We start from the raw sequence: 12,752 nt of genomic DNA on the forward strand, positions 1-12,752 counted from the left end.
ATCTCGCATGTGAAAACCAAGCTCTGGCGCCGCCACTCCAGAGCGGAGCGTGCGGCCGCATAGGAACACATGCAGCCGCACTCTCCGCTCACAAGTGCCGGCGTCAGAGTTTGGTTTTCACATGCGAGATATGGACGTGTTTCTCGCAAGTGGAAACAAGCCCTTATAGTAGTTATATTCTTGTACATAGGAGCAGTATTATAGTAGTTATATTCTTGTACATGGGGCAGTATTATAGTAGTTATATTCTTGTACATGGGGCATTATAATAGTAGTTATATTCTTGTACATAGGAGCATTATTATAGTAGTTATATTCTTGTACATAGGAGCAGTATTATAGTAGTTATATTGTTGCACATAGGAGCAGTATTATCATAGTTATATTCTTGTACATAAGGGCATTATTATAGTAGTTATAATATTGTACATAGTGAGCAGGATTATAGTAGTTATATTCTTGTACATAGGAGCAGTATTATAGTAGTTATATTCTTGTACATAGGGGCAGTATTATAGTAGTTATATTCTTGTACATAGGGGGCAGTATTATACTAGTTACAGTATATTCTTGTACATAGGATCAGTATTATAGTAGTTATATTCTTGTATATAGTGGCAGTGTTATAGTAGTTATATTCTTGTACATAGGAGCAGTATTATAGTAGTTATATTCTTGTACATAGTAAGCAGTATTATAGTAGTTATATTCTTGTACATAGGAGGCAGTATTATAGTAGTTATATTTTGTACATAGGAGCAGTATTATAGTAGTTATATTCTTGTACATAGGAGCAGTATTATAGTAGTTATATTCTTGCACATAGGGGCAGTATTATAGTAGTTATATTCTTGTACATAGGAGCAGTATTATAGTAGTTCTATTCTTGTACGTGGGGCATTATTATAGTAGTTATATTCTTGCACATAGGGGACAGTATTATAGTAGTTATATTCTTGTACACAGGGCAGTATTATAGTAGTTATATTCTTGTACATAGGAACATTATTATAGTAGTTATATTCTTGTACATAGGAGCAGTATTATCTATATATATAATTGTCTAAGGGTTTTTCTGTCTGTCTGTCTGTCTGTCCTGGAAATCCCGCGTCTCTGAATGGTCGATCAGCGACGGGCACAGCATGACGACGATGTCATAAAAGTTGCGTCGACCAATCAGCGACGGGCACAGTCTGCCGCGAATTCGCCTCGACCAATCAGCGACGGGCACAGTATCGACGTAGATGTCATAATGTTTGCCATGGCAACGATGATGTCATAAAGGTTGCCTCGACCAATCAGCGACGGCACAGTCTGCCGCAAATTCTGGAATCATCATTGTCCATATACTATGGGGACATGCATATTCTAGAATACCCGATGCGTTAGAATCGGGCCACAGTCTAGTAGTAGTTATATTCTTGCACATAGGATCAGTAAAATAGTAGTTATATTCTTGTACATAGGGGCATTATTATAGTAGTTATATTATTGTACATAGTGAGCAGGATTATAGTAGTTATATTCTTGTACATAGGGGGCAGTATTATAGTAGTTATATTCTTTTACATAGGAGCAGTATTATAGTAGTTATATTCTTGTACATAGGGGGCAGTATTATAGTAGTTATATTCTTGTACATAGGATCAGTATTATAGTAGTTATATTCTTGTACATAGGGGCAGTATTATAGTAGTTATATTCTTGTATATAGTGGCAGTGTTATAGTAGTTATATTCTTGTACATATGAGCAGTATTATAGTAGTTATATTCTTGTACATAGGAGCAGTATTATAGTAGTTATATTTTTTGTATACAGTGGCAGTGTTATAGTAGTTATATTCTTGTACATAGGAGCATTATTATAGTAGTTATATTCTTGTATATAGTGGGCAGTATTATAGTAGTTATATTCTTGTATACAGTGGCAGTGTTATAGTAGTTATATTCTTGTACATAGGAGCAGTATTATAGTAGTTATATTCTTGTACATAGGAGCAGTATTATAGTAGTTATATTCTTGTACATAGGAGCAGTATTATAGTAGTTATATTTTTGTATACAGTGGCAGTGTTATAGTAGTTATATTCTTGTACATAGGAGCAGTATTATAGTAGTTATATTCTTGTATATAGTGGCAGTGTTATAGTAGTTATATTCTTGTACATAGGGGGAGTATTATAGTAGTTATATTCTTGTACATAGGGGGAGTATTATAGTAGTTATATTCTTGTACATAGGAGCAGTATTATAGTAGTTATATTCTTGTACACAGGGCAGTATTATAGTAGTTATATTCTTGTACATAGGAGCATTATTATAGTAGTTATATTCTTGTACATAGGAGCAGTATTATCTATATATATAATTGTCTAAGGGTTTTTCTGTCTGTCTGTCTGTCTGTCCTGGAAATCCCGTGTCTCTGATTGGTCGAGGCCGCCAGGCGACGGGCACAGCATGGCGACGATGTCATAAAGGTTGCCTCGACCAATCAGCGACGGGCACAGTCTGCCGCGAATTCGCCTTGACCAATCAGCGACGGGCACAGTATCGACGTAGATGTCATAATGGTTGCCATGGCGACGATGATGTCATAAAGGTTGCCTCGACCAATCAGCGACGGCACAGTCTGCCGCAAATTCTGGAATCATCATTGTCCATATACTACGGGGACATGCATATTCTAGAATACCCGATGCGTTAGAATCGGGCCACAGTCTAGTAGTAGTTATATTCTTGCACATAGGATCAGTATTATAGTAGTTATATTCTTGTACATAGGGGCATTATTATAGTAGTTATATTATTGTACATAGTGAGCAGGATTATAGTAGTTATATTCTTGTACATAGGGGGCAGTATTATAGTAGTTATATTCTTTTACATAGGAGCAGTATTATAGTAGTTATATTCTTGTACATAGGATCAGTATTATAGTAGTTATATTCTTGTACATAGGGGCAGTATTATAGTAGTTATATTCTTGTATATAGTGGCAGTGTTATAGTAGTTATATTCTTGTACATAGGAGCAGTATTATAGTAGTTATATTCTTGTACATAGGAGCAGTATTATAGTAGTTATATTCTTGTACATAGGAGCAGTATTATAGTAGTTATATTTTTGTATACAGTGGCAGTGTTATAGTAGTTATATTCTTGTACATAGGAGCAGTATTATAGTAGTTATATTCTTGTATATAGTGGCAGTGTTATAGTAGTTATATTCTTGTACATAGGAGCAGTATTATAGTAGTTATATTCTTGTACGTAGTAAGCAGTATTATAGTAGTTATATTCTTGTACATAGGAGCAGTATTATAGTAGTTATATTCTTGCACATAGGAGCAGTATTATAGTAGTTATATTCTTGTACATAGGAGCAGTATTATAGTAGTTATATTATTGTACATAGGATCAGTATTATAGTAGTTATATTCTTGTACGTAGGAGGCAGTATTATAGTAGTTATATTCTTGTACATAGGGGCAGTATTATAGTAGTTATTAATAATAGATACTTTAGGAATGTTTGGGGTGTCAGATTTTATGCAGATACTCAGCAAGCCAATAGAAATATATCACAATTCATTTTCATCAACACGTTTATTACAAAGTTGAATATAAAGCTTCCTGTTCTCCCACGTATGGTGTAAATTTAGCACCAGGTACAAAACTCATCAGAAAGGCACCCCCAAGGAATCCTCAACATTTTATTACTGGTCACAATAATCCCCGATTTAAATATTTAGTCTTCCCTAGACATTTCCAAGTTTTTGACTCCATAAACAGCAGAGCAGCTGTGTACATACAGCATTATACTCCAGAGCTGCGTTCACTATTCTGCTGCTGGGGTGACTGTCCTGTTTATGGAGGTGTATGGAGTTTTATCCATATATATTAGTATTATTATTACAGTTGTTTGGAGGAGACACTATGCAGTTTCCGGATACATGATACAGGAACATACGTTGTGCGATTTCAGCTCTGGGGATAAATATTTATTATCCATGGGGTGGGCGGACGAGGGTAATTTCTTACTGCCCCCCAGAGGATGCGGCTTGTGCGGAGCAGCGCCATTCCTATGTACAATCAATGGTTGTAGTCAGGAGCTGCCACCTGATAATTGCCAGTAATTAAAGGGGAAGGAGCAGGATCTGAGGTGTGGAGTCCTAACCCTGCGTGGCCCCTCATCCCAGAGCTGATGATGTGCAGGAGGGAGGTCCTAACGATGTCCACAGCACACACACGAATACATATATATATATTATATATACAAAGAGGGCGAGTATCCCTCATATAAAATAACAGGCGCCAGCACTGCTGTATAAAAAACAAAGATCATGAGACAATACAAAAGGTTACTATGTACAAGACCGTGGGGGAGGGGTATTGTGGTGTGAGCCGCCCACCTCCACAGGCCTCACCCCCGCGGAACCCAAATGTTAGCAGAAGTTCTCCAGCAGGATTCGGGTAGGCTTATTAGTGACCCCACACACCGCTGAGTTATGGGGGCTTCTGCTGGTCACAATTATTTGTATAGTCCTGGACTGATAGCTTTTCCCCCAGCTCAGATGAGTTCAGCTCCGGAGGCAGTCACCATACAATTCCTCAGAATAGAGTGAGGTGATGACATTCAGGTGGTGGCAGATAGGGGGGACCCGATTCCAAAAAGCAGACAAGTTGGGGGGACGCTCAGCCTCCTCAATCTTCGGGAGAGTCCCACCAGATCGGCTTTTCTTATTATTGCTTCACGGGAAACACACGGAACGCTTTACCTTCTTTACGGTTCCTAATACTGAACACAAAACAATCGGAGTCAGAACAATCGGGGGATTCAGCATCTTATCCGTCCAGAAAAGCTGCCTGACAACCCTGGAGTAGCCGCTGCCTGCCCGACAACCCTGGTGTAGCCGCTGCCTGCCCGACAACCCTGGAGTAGCCGCTGCCTCACAACCCTGATGTAGCCGCTGCCTGCCCGGCACCCTGGAGTAACCACTGCCTGCCCGACAACCCTGAAGTAGCCGCTGCCTGCCCGACAACCCTGGAGTAGCCGCTGCCTGCCCGACAACCCTGGAGTAGCCGCTGCCTGCCCCACAACCCTGGAGTAGCCGCTGCCTGCCCCACAACCCTGGAGTAGCCGCTGCCTGCCCGACAACCATGGAGTAGCCGCTGCCTGCCCGACAACCCTGGAGTAGCCGCTGCCTGCCCCACAACCCTGGAGTAGCCGCTGCCTGCCCCACAACCCTGGAGTAGCCGCTGCCTGCCCCACAACCCTGGAGTAGCCGCTGCCTGCCCCACAACCCTGGAGTAGCCGCTGCCTGCCCCACAACCCTGGAGTAGCCGCTGCCTGCCCCACAACCCTGGAGTAGCCGCTGCCTGCCCGACAACCCTGGAGTAGCCGCTGCCTGCCCGACAACCCTGGAGTAGCCGCTGCCTGCCCGACAACCCTGGAGTAGCCGCTGCCTGCCCGACAACCCTGGAGTAGCCGCTGCCTGCCCAACAACCCTGGAGTAGCCACTGCGTGCCCGACAACCCTGGAGTAGCCACTGTCTGCCCGACAACCCTGGGGTAGCCGATGCCTGTCTGACAACCCTGGAATATCCGCTGCCTGCCCGACAACCCTGGAGTATCCGCTGCCCGCCCGACAACCCTGGAGTAGCCGATGTCTGCCCGACAACCCTGGAGTAACCGCTGCCTGCCCGACAACCCTGGAGTAGCCGGTCTGCCCGACAACCCTGGAGTAACCGCTGCCTGCCCGACAACCCCGGAGTAGCCACTGTCTGCCCGACAACCCCGGAGTAACAGTTGGGCCCTCGGCTCCCGCTGTACAGGGGCCACTGATCACACAATACAGTATATCAGTGCTGCTCTATCTGCAGACATGCTGACCCCTCTTCCATATAACCGGACCCCCAGCTCCAATGACACAATGTTAATCCTGTGCTGAATTCTGTCTGGATCTGGGGCTCGGTGCCGCGCAGTGATCGATGATGGCAGCAGGAGGTCAGCACCGCGTCAGATGGGGAAATTAACCCCTCAGCTGCCTGGGGGGAATGAGTAAGATCCTCAGGTGAGAGGAGACCACAGGGGACAGTAACGAGGGGGCACGGGCTGACAATCCGAGGAGGCCGCAGCCAGAGGGCACAGGTATACATGACCCTGGACATTCCCTTTAAGCCCCTGGGTCACGAGCTCCACAATGTTATTACCTTTCCGAGTGGATCCCATTTTTGTTGGAGCCAATGTAATGATTTTTCCTATCCACGGGCATCACATCCACGTATCCCCCAGACTCGTCCTTAATGACCCCGGCGTGCACAGCTGTCCGACAGATGCTGGACGTCTGCAAGAGAGGATGGTTAAACCAGTGACAACCAACACAGGAACATGTGACCATAACCCCGCCTCTAGTGATGACATCACTGATATCAGAGGACACTCCACCCCTAGTGATGACATCACTGATATAATATAATTACACCCCGCCCCCAGTGATGACATCACTGATATAGGACACTCTGCCCCTAGTGATGACATCACTGATCTATAATACTCCGCCCCCAGTGATGACATCACTGATATGAGACCACACCCCTTATACTACAGCAGCACCAGTGCCTTATTTATTAATTGCTGACAACCTGCCTGTACACATGTGAGAGAGGTTGTCAGCCCCGCCCATTAGTCTAGTGCTGGTGTATATTAGCGGGTGATTGTTTTCAGCATCTTAGAGTTCTCCTGGCACAGACTCTGTGCTCGTACATGGGCACAGTCAGCGCTGGCATCTGTCCCGGGAGCCTCCGGCCGCTATATCCAGAGCTGGGAAGAAAACCTCAGTGATGCTTGTAGGAGGTGAACGGGGTTGTGGGACCCTCTACGCTGGTCCTGATATACAGCAGTGTCCACATACAGGACGGGGCCCGGCCGCTCTGGCCCTGATATACAGCAGTGTCCACACACAGGACGGGGCCCGGCTGCTCTGGTCCTGATATACAGCAGTGTCCACACACAGGACGGGGCCCGGCTGCTCTGGTCCTGATATACAGCAGTGTCCACACACACAGGACGGGGCCTGGCCGCTCTGGTCCTGATATACAGCAGTGTCCACACACAGGACAGGGACAGGGCCCGGCCGCTCTGATCCTGATATACAGCAGTTTCCACACACAGGACGGGGCCCGGCCGCTCTGGTCCTGATATACAGCATTGTCCACACATACAGGACGGGGCCCGGCCACTCTGGCCCTGATATACAGCAGTGTCCACCACACACAGGACGGGGCCCGGCCGTTCTGGTCCTGATATACAGCAGTGTCCACACACAGGACGGGGCCCGGCTGCTCTGGTCCTGATATACAGCAGTGTCCACACACACAGGACGGGGCCCGGCTGCTCTGGCCCTGATATACAGCAATGTCCACACACAGGACGGGGCCCGGCAGCTCTGGTCCTGATATACAGCAGTGTACACACACAGGATGGGGCCCGGACGCTCTGGTCCTGATATACAGCACTGTCCACACACAGGATGGGGCCCGGCCGCTCTGGTCCTGATATACAGCACTGTCCACTCACACAGGATGGGTCCCGGCCACTCTGGTCCTGATATACAGCAGTGTCCACACACAGGACGGGGCCCGGCCGCTCTGGTCCTGATATACAGCAGCGTCCACACACAGGACGGGGCCCGGCCGCTTTGGTCCTGATATACAGCAGTGTCCATACACAGGACGGGGCCCGGCCGCTCTGGCCCTGATATACAGCAGTGTACACACAGGACGGGACCCGGCTGCTCTGGGCCTGATATACAGCAGTGTCCACACACAGGACGGGGCCCGGCCGTTCTGGTCCTGATATACAGCAGTGTCCACACACAGGACGGGGCCCGGCCGCTCTGGTCCTGATATACAGCAGTGTCCATGTAAGAGGGTGGTGCTGTTATGGACAGTAAGGAACACGCTGTCACTTTAAGAGTCTGCACCTCCTTGTCTGGTGTGATGGAATGTTCTGCTTCTCCCCTGCAATAGTCGGTGTGATGAACTAGTCTGGCTGTGTGCAGGTGTGGAGCTGGAGCAGCGTGTGTGAGCTGAGGCTGCTGCAGAGAGGACTTTTTGTGCTGATAGCTGAAAGAGAGAAGAACTGTGTCCTGATATAGCTGCAAGAGAGCCATGAAGATACAGAGGAAGGGATTTACAGTTTCCAGGAGCATCCCTAGGATCCAGAAGCAAGGAGACCACGCTTCACAGAGCTGACAGAAAGCCGTGCGCACCACCATATTAGACTGTTGGGGGCCCCCCTGGGACTGGAGCTGATTCTCCAACATCACCGTGAGTCTGTTCCTGTTTGGTGCACCTGTTAGGGCCTAGTGTAGGCTTCAATAGTCAGTACACGGGAGCCGTGTGGCCTGCTTAGTAAAGGCCAGGGAGGTTATACATAGATTAGCATCATCACCTGTTTATTGTTTACATTTGCTGGTTAGACATATTTTGAGTCTGTAATAGTTGGAGCACCGTGCTATTTTACGGAAAAGATAATGTTTATAACTCTTGTAAATTGTCTTTTGTCATTGTATACCCCTGTTTGCATCTTCCTCATTCACTTCATCCCTTGCCTTCCAATAAATCAACCCTTTGTTGTTTGCACCTCATCTTGTGTACAGTAGTCTTCCTGCACCGTGGTGGTCCCCCGGCCATCGCTTCAAGTGGCGCTGCGAGCAGGGTACTGTCACTAAGATGGAGGCAGCAGACAGCAATGGCGGGAATGCTAATGTTAATGGAGATGCTGTGGGCATTGGTGGAAACCCTGCAAGGACACTCCCTATGGGCACCATATTTAGTGTGCTACCAAAGTTTGACGGCAAGAATATGCCACTGTCCGACTGGGTGTCCCGGCTGCAAGGCACCCTGAAGATTTATAACATCAGCCCAGACCTCGAAGTTGCGTTAACTGCCCTGGAGGGAGAAGCGCGTAGAAACATCTGCCTACAACCAGAACTCACCCGCAGTACCCTGAAGGAGCTAGTGAAGTTCCTGGAAGAGATCTACGGTGAGACTGCTAGCGCCGGACACCTTCGCGCCAAATTTTTCTCTAGGCTGCAGCGGGAAGAAGAAGGAATTTATCAGTATGCAACTGCACTGCAAGAAGTGTTAGCAGAGGTGCAGAGAAAGGAGGCGGATGGATTTGGCGGCATGGGCTCTAAAGACCGGATACTCCGGGAGCAATTCATTCTGGGACTGCACAGCACATCCTTGAGGCGAGCACTGTCAGAACGGGTTCGGGCAGATTCGGCTCTTACGTTTCGTCAAATCCTGGCGGAAAAAGTGGCCCGAAGTAAAGAAGAGAGCTATGCGTCTGGGGTGATGCGTGTCCAGGGCGCCAATACCAGAGGGGACTCAAACCATCAGGAGGTGCTGGTCCAGGTGGTGCAGGACTTGCAGCGGTCCCTTGTCAATGTGCAAGAGAAACTGACCCAGATGGAGCGAAGAGTGGGAGAACTACAACAGTCTGACCCACCGTACTCATGCAACCATTCTTCAGCCCGACCGATAAGGGATCAGTGGGAGCAAGCCCCCTCCCATCAGGCATCGGAGGCACGAGGACAGGCTCGAGGTACCCCCCCGGCGAGGAGGAGGCATACAATGCTGGGAATGTGGAGGACGGAGGCACCTTGCCAGAGACTGTCGGAACTATACTCAAGGCCAGCGGAAGCCGCCGTTAAACTACCAACCCCCGCAGTAGTGCGGCACTCTGCGGGGGAGGCGAGAAGAGAGGCCGCTCCATATCTTAACAAACACTTGATTGCTGGGAGCCCCATCCTACGTGCTGAATTTGAAGGAGTTCTAGTGGATTGCCTGATAGATACCGGGTCACAAGTGACAATGATGCCAGAAGCATAATTCAAGCAGCATTTCCAGGACCTGGCCAAGCCAGAAAGAGAGACATTGATCTGGTTGTTTGCTGCCAACCAACAACCGATCCCGGTCACAGGGGTCATGTGGATGAATATTCGAATCTGTGGGCACTAAGATGGAAGAAAAAGGATCCTGCTAGTCCCTGAGCCTATCAAGGAAGATGTGCCTGTAGTACTGGGAATTAATATCCTACGTGAACTCGATCAGATTATGTTTACCAAACGGGGACCTGGATATTGGAAGAAGGCTACTACACATAAGCCTACTCAAGAAGCCCTTCAACGACTGATCCGCGTCTGTGGGATGCAGAAGAGTGTGCCATCTTATCAGACGGTAGGGGCCATCAGGGCCCCTGGCAAAGAACCTGTAATCCTACCTCCCGAGCGAGAAACTATAGTATACCTTCCAGTGGGGACTCACCGCAACCTTGACGGGTTGGAAGTGGTTGTTCAGCCTGTGGTAGGCGGAGGAGTGGACCAAGAAGTCATGATAGCTTGTACGATAGCTGTGGTCCAGCGAGGACATGTCCCCATAAGAGCTTTGAATGTGGGCCCCTGGGAGGTCACCTTGCCACGAGGGACAGATCTGGCCCTGGTGTACCTACATAAGGGTGAAGTGGTGAGTCAGAAGGAGATGTCTTTATCACCGAAAGAAGGTGCAGGGTGGACCCTAGCAGTGGCTGCAGGGGACGAAGAGACGCCATCCCCAGAGTGGAGTGGACGGGTCATCCTTGATCAAATGGAAGTGGATGTGAAGGCTCTGGGCCCCGAGCGTGTGAAAGCAATAGAAACTACGCTGTAGGAAAATCAGGCCGCATTCGCCCGCCACGCCGAAGGTTTCGGCTGTACTGAAGCCATCACGCATGAGATACCGACTGGGGAAGCTTGTCCAATTCGAGAACGATACCGGCAGATCCCGCCCAAGATGTATCAAGAGGTGAAAACATTACTGAGGCAGATGCTGGATTCAGGAGTGGTGCAGAGTACTCAGAGCCCTTGGGCAGCCCCGGTGGTGCTCGTCAAGAAAAAGGATGGGACCATCCGGTTCTGTGTAGATTACAGGAAACTCAATGCCTGCACTGTTCGAGACTCATATCCGTTGCCCCGCATTGAGGAATCCTTGACAGCGTTGGGGAAAGCCAAGTACTTCTCCACCCTGGACCTACCAAGCGGATACTGGCAAGTGGCCGTGGCAGAGAAAGACAAAGAGAAAACCGCCTTCATCCTCCCTATGGGGCTGTTTGAGTTTAACCGGATGCCCTTCGGGCTCTCCAATGCTCCAGGCACATTTCAACGGCTGATGGAAAAGTGTTTGGGAGACTTAAATTTTGAGGCTACCTTGATCTATCTGGATGACATCATTGTGTTTTCGGCCTCATTCGAAGAACACCTTGCCCGGCTTGGACAGGTACTTGGAAGACTGCGGGCTCATAACCTGAAGGTGAAGCCAAAGAAGTGCCACCTCTTCAAGAGAGAGATCGAGTACCTGGGCCACATAGTGTCACAGGATGGAGTTCTACCCTCGCCAGAAAAAGTGTCTGCTATCCAGAAGTGGCCAGTCCCTCAAACAGTGAGAGAACTCTAGGCCTTCCTGGGACTCGCTGGGTACTACCGCCGGTTTGTTAAAGACTTCGCGAAGGTGGCGGGTCCTCTTAATGAATTGTTGAGGGGGACCACTGGAGTGCCGAAGACCCAGCGCATCCCCTGGGCACAGGGACAAGACGAGGCCATCCAGGCTATAAAGAATGCCCTTACCTCAGCCCCGATTTTGGCCTACGCAGACTTCGATCAACCATTCCTGTTGTACACAGATGGTAGCCTTCATGGACTCGGTGCAGTACTTTCTCAGATACAGGATGGACATGAGAGAGTCATCGGGTATGCTAGCAGGTCCCTGCGAGACAGCGAAAGAAACCCTCACAATTACAGCTCCTTCCGGTTAGAGCTCATGGCCCTGGTGTGGGCCATGACAGAAAAGTTTTCAGGCTTCCTGACAGGTACCAAGGTTCAAGTTCGAACAGACAATAATCCCCTGGCCCATCTTGAGAATGCTAAATTGGGGGCCTTGGAACAATGGTGGGTGGCTCGCCTAGCCAAGTTCGACTTTACCATCCGTTATCGCTCTGCTACTGAAAACGCAAATGCTGATGGGCTGTCAAGAGTGACTGTGGAGACTCCAGTGGGAGATCTTGATGAGCAACTCGAAGAGGAAGAAAGCCCAGACTTTCATAAGTTTAAGCCCCCAATGGTTGCGGCCCAGTCAAGAAGGGAAGCCCGCACATTACCCCAGTCCCTGGGGAGAACCAATGAGGAATGGGGACACGTTCAGGATGAAGACGAAGGGCTGAGACAGATGAAATGGTGGGTAACTCAAAAGGGGAAGCCTGGCAAACAAAAGAGAGATGATCTGGACTCTGAAATGAGGAGTGTGTTACACCAGTGGGATAGACTGGAAGTGCGAGAGTCAGTGCTATATCGTAAGAGGCAACAGCCAAAAGATATGGAAGTAAGGTGGCAAGTGGTCATCCCAGGAAGAATGGCTCAAGAAGTAGCTAAAGAAGCCCACGAATTTGGAGCACACTTCGGCCCCACAAAGACCTACCAATGGTTACAGCGGTATGTGTATTGCCCCTGGTTGGAGTTTGTGGTGGAAGAGGTTTGCCGGCAATGTCGAGTATGTGACCTGATTAAGAGTACCGAACAGAGGGCACCCATCCAAACCATACAAACTAAGGAACCGCTAGAAGTCTTGATGATCGACTATCTCCTCGTGGGACACTCGGCCCGGGGGCTGCAATACTGTTTGGTGATGACCGTTCATTTCTCTAAGTTCGCAGTAG

General features: G+C 48.4%; 1 protein-coding gene across 2 annotated transcripts in view; it reads right to left on the bottom strand.

Moving 5' to 3' along the window:
- Positions 1-3,590: 3,590 nt before the first annotated feature.
- CRISPLD2 (cysteine rich secretory protein LCCL domain containing 2) overlaps positions 3,591-12,752 on the bottom strand; it is a 49,004-nt gene continuing 39,842 nt past the window's right edge. For both annotated transcript variants that reach the window (XM_077288874.1, XM_077288876.1), the window contains exons 14-15: positions 6,212-6,345; positions 3,591-4,797 (exon numbers count right to left, since the gene is read on the bottom strand). In XM_077288874.1, the coding sequence (XP_077144989.1) occupies positions 4,743-4,797; positions 6,212-6,345 (189 nt within the window). In that variant the 3' untranslated portion in view covers positions 3,591-4,742. The remainder of the gene's footprint in view (positions 4,798-6,211; positions 6,346-12,752) is intronic.

The sequence above is a fragment of the Ranitomeya variabilis genome, chromosome 2 (genome assembly GCF_051348905.1).
Source record: "Ranitomeya variabilis isolate aRanVar5 chromosome 2, aRanVar5.hap1, whole genome shotgun sequence".
NCBI lineage: Eukaryota > Metazoa > Chordata > Amphibia > Anura > Dendrobatidae > Ranitomeya > Ranitomeya variabilis.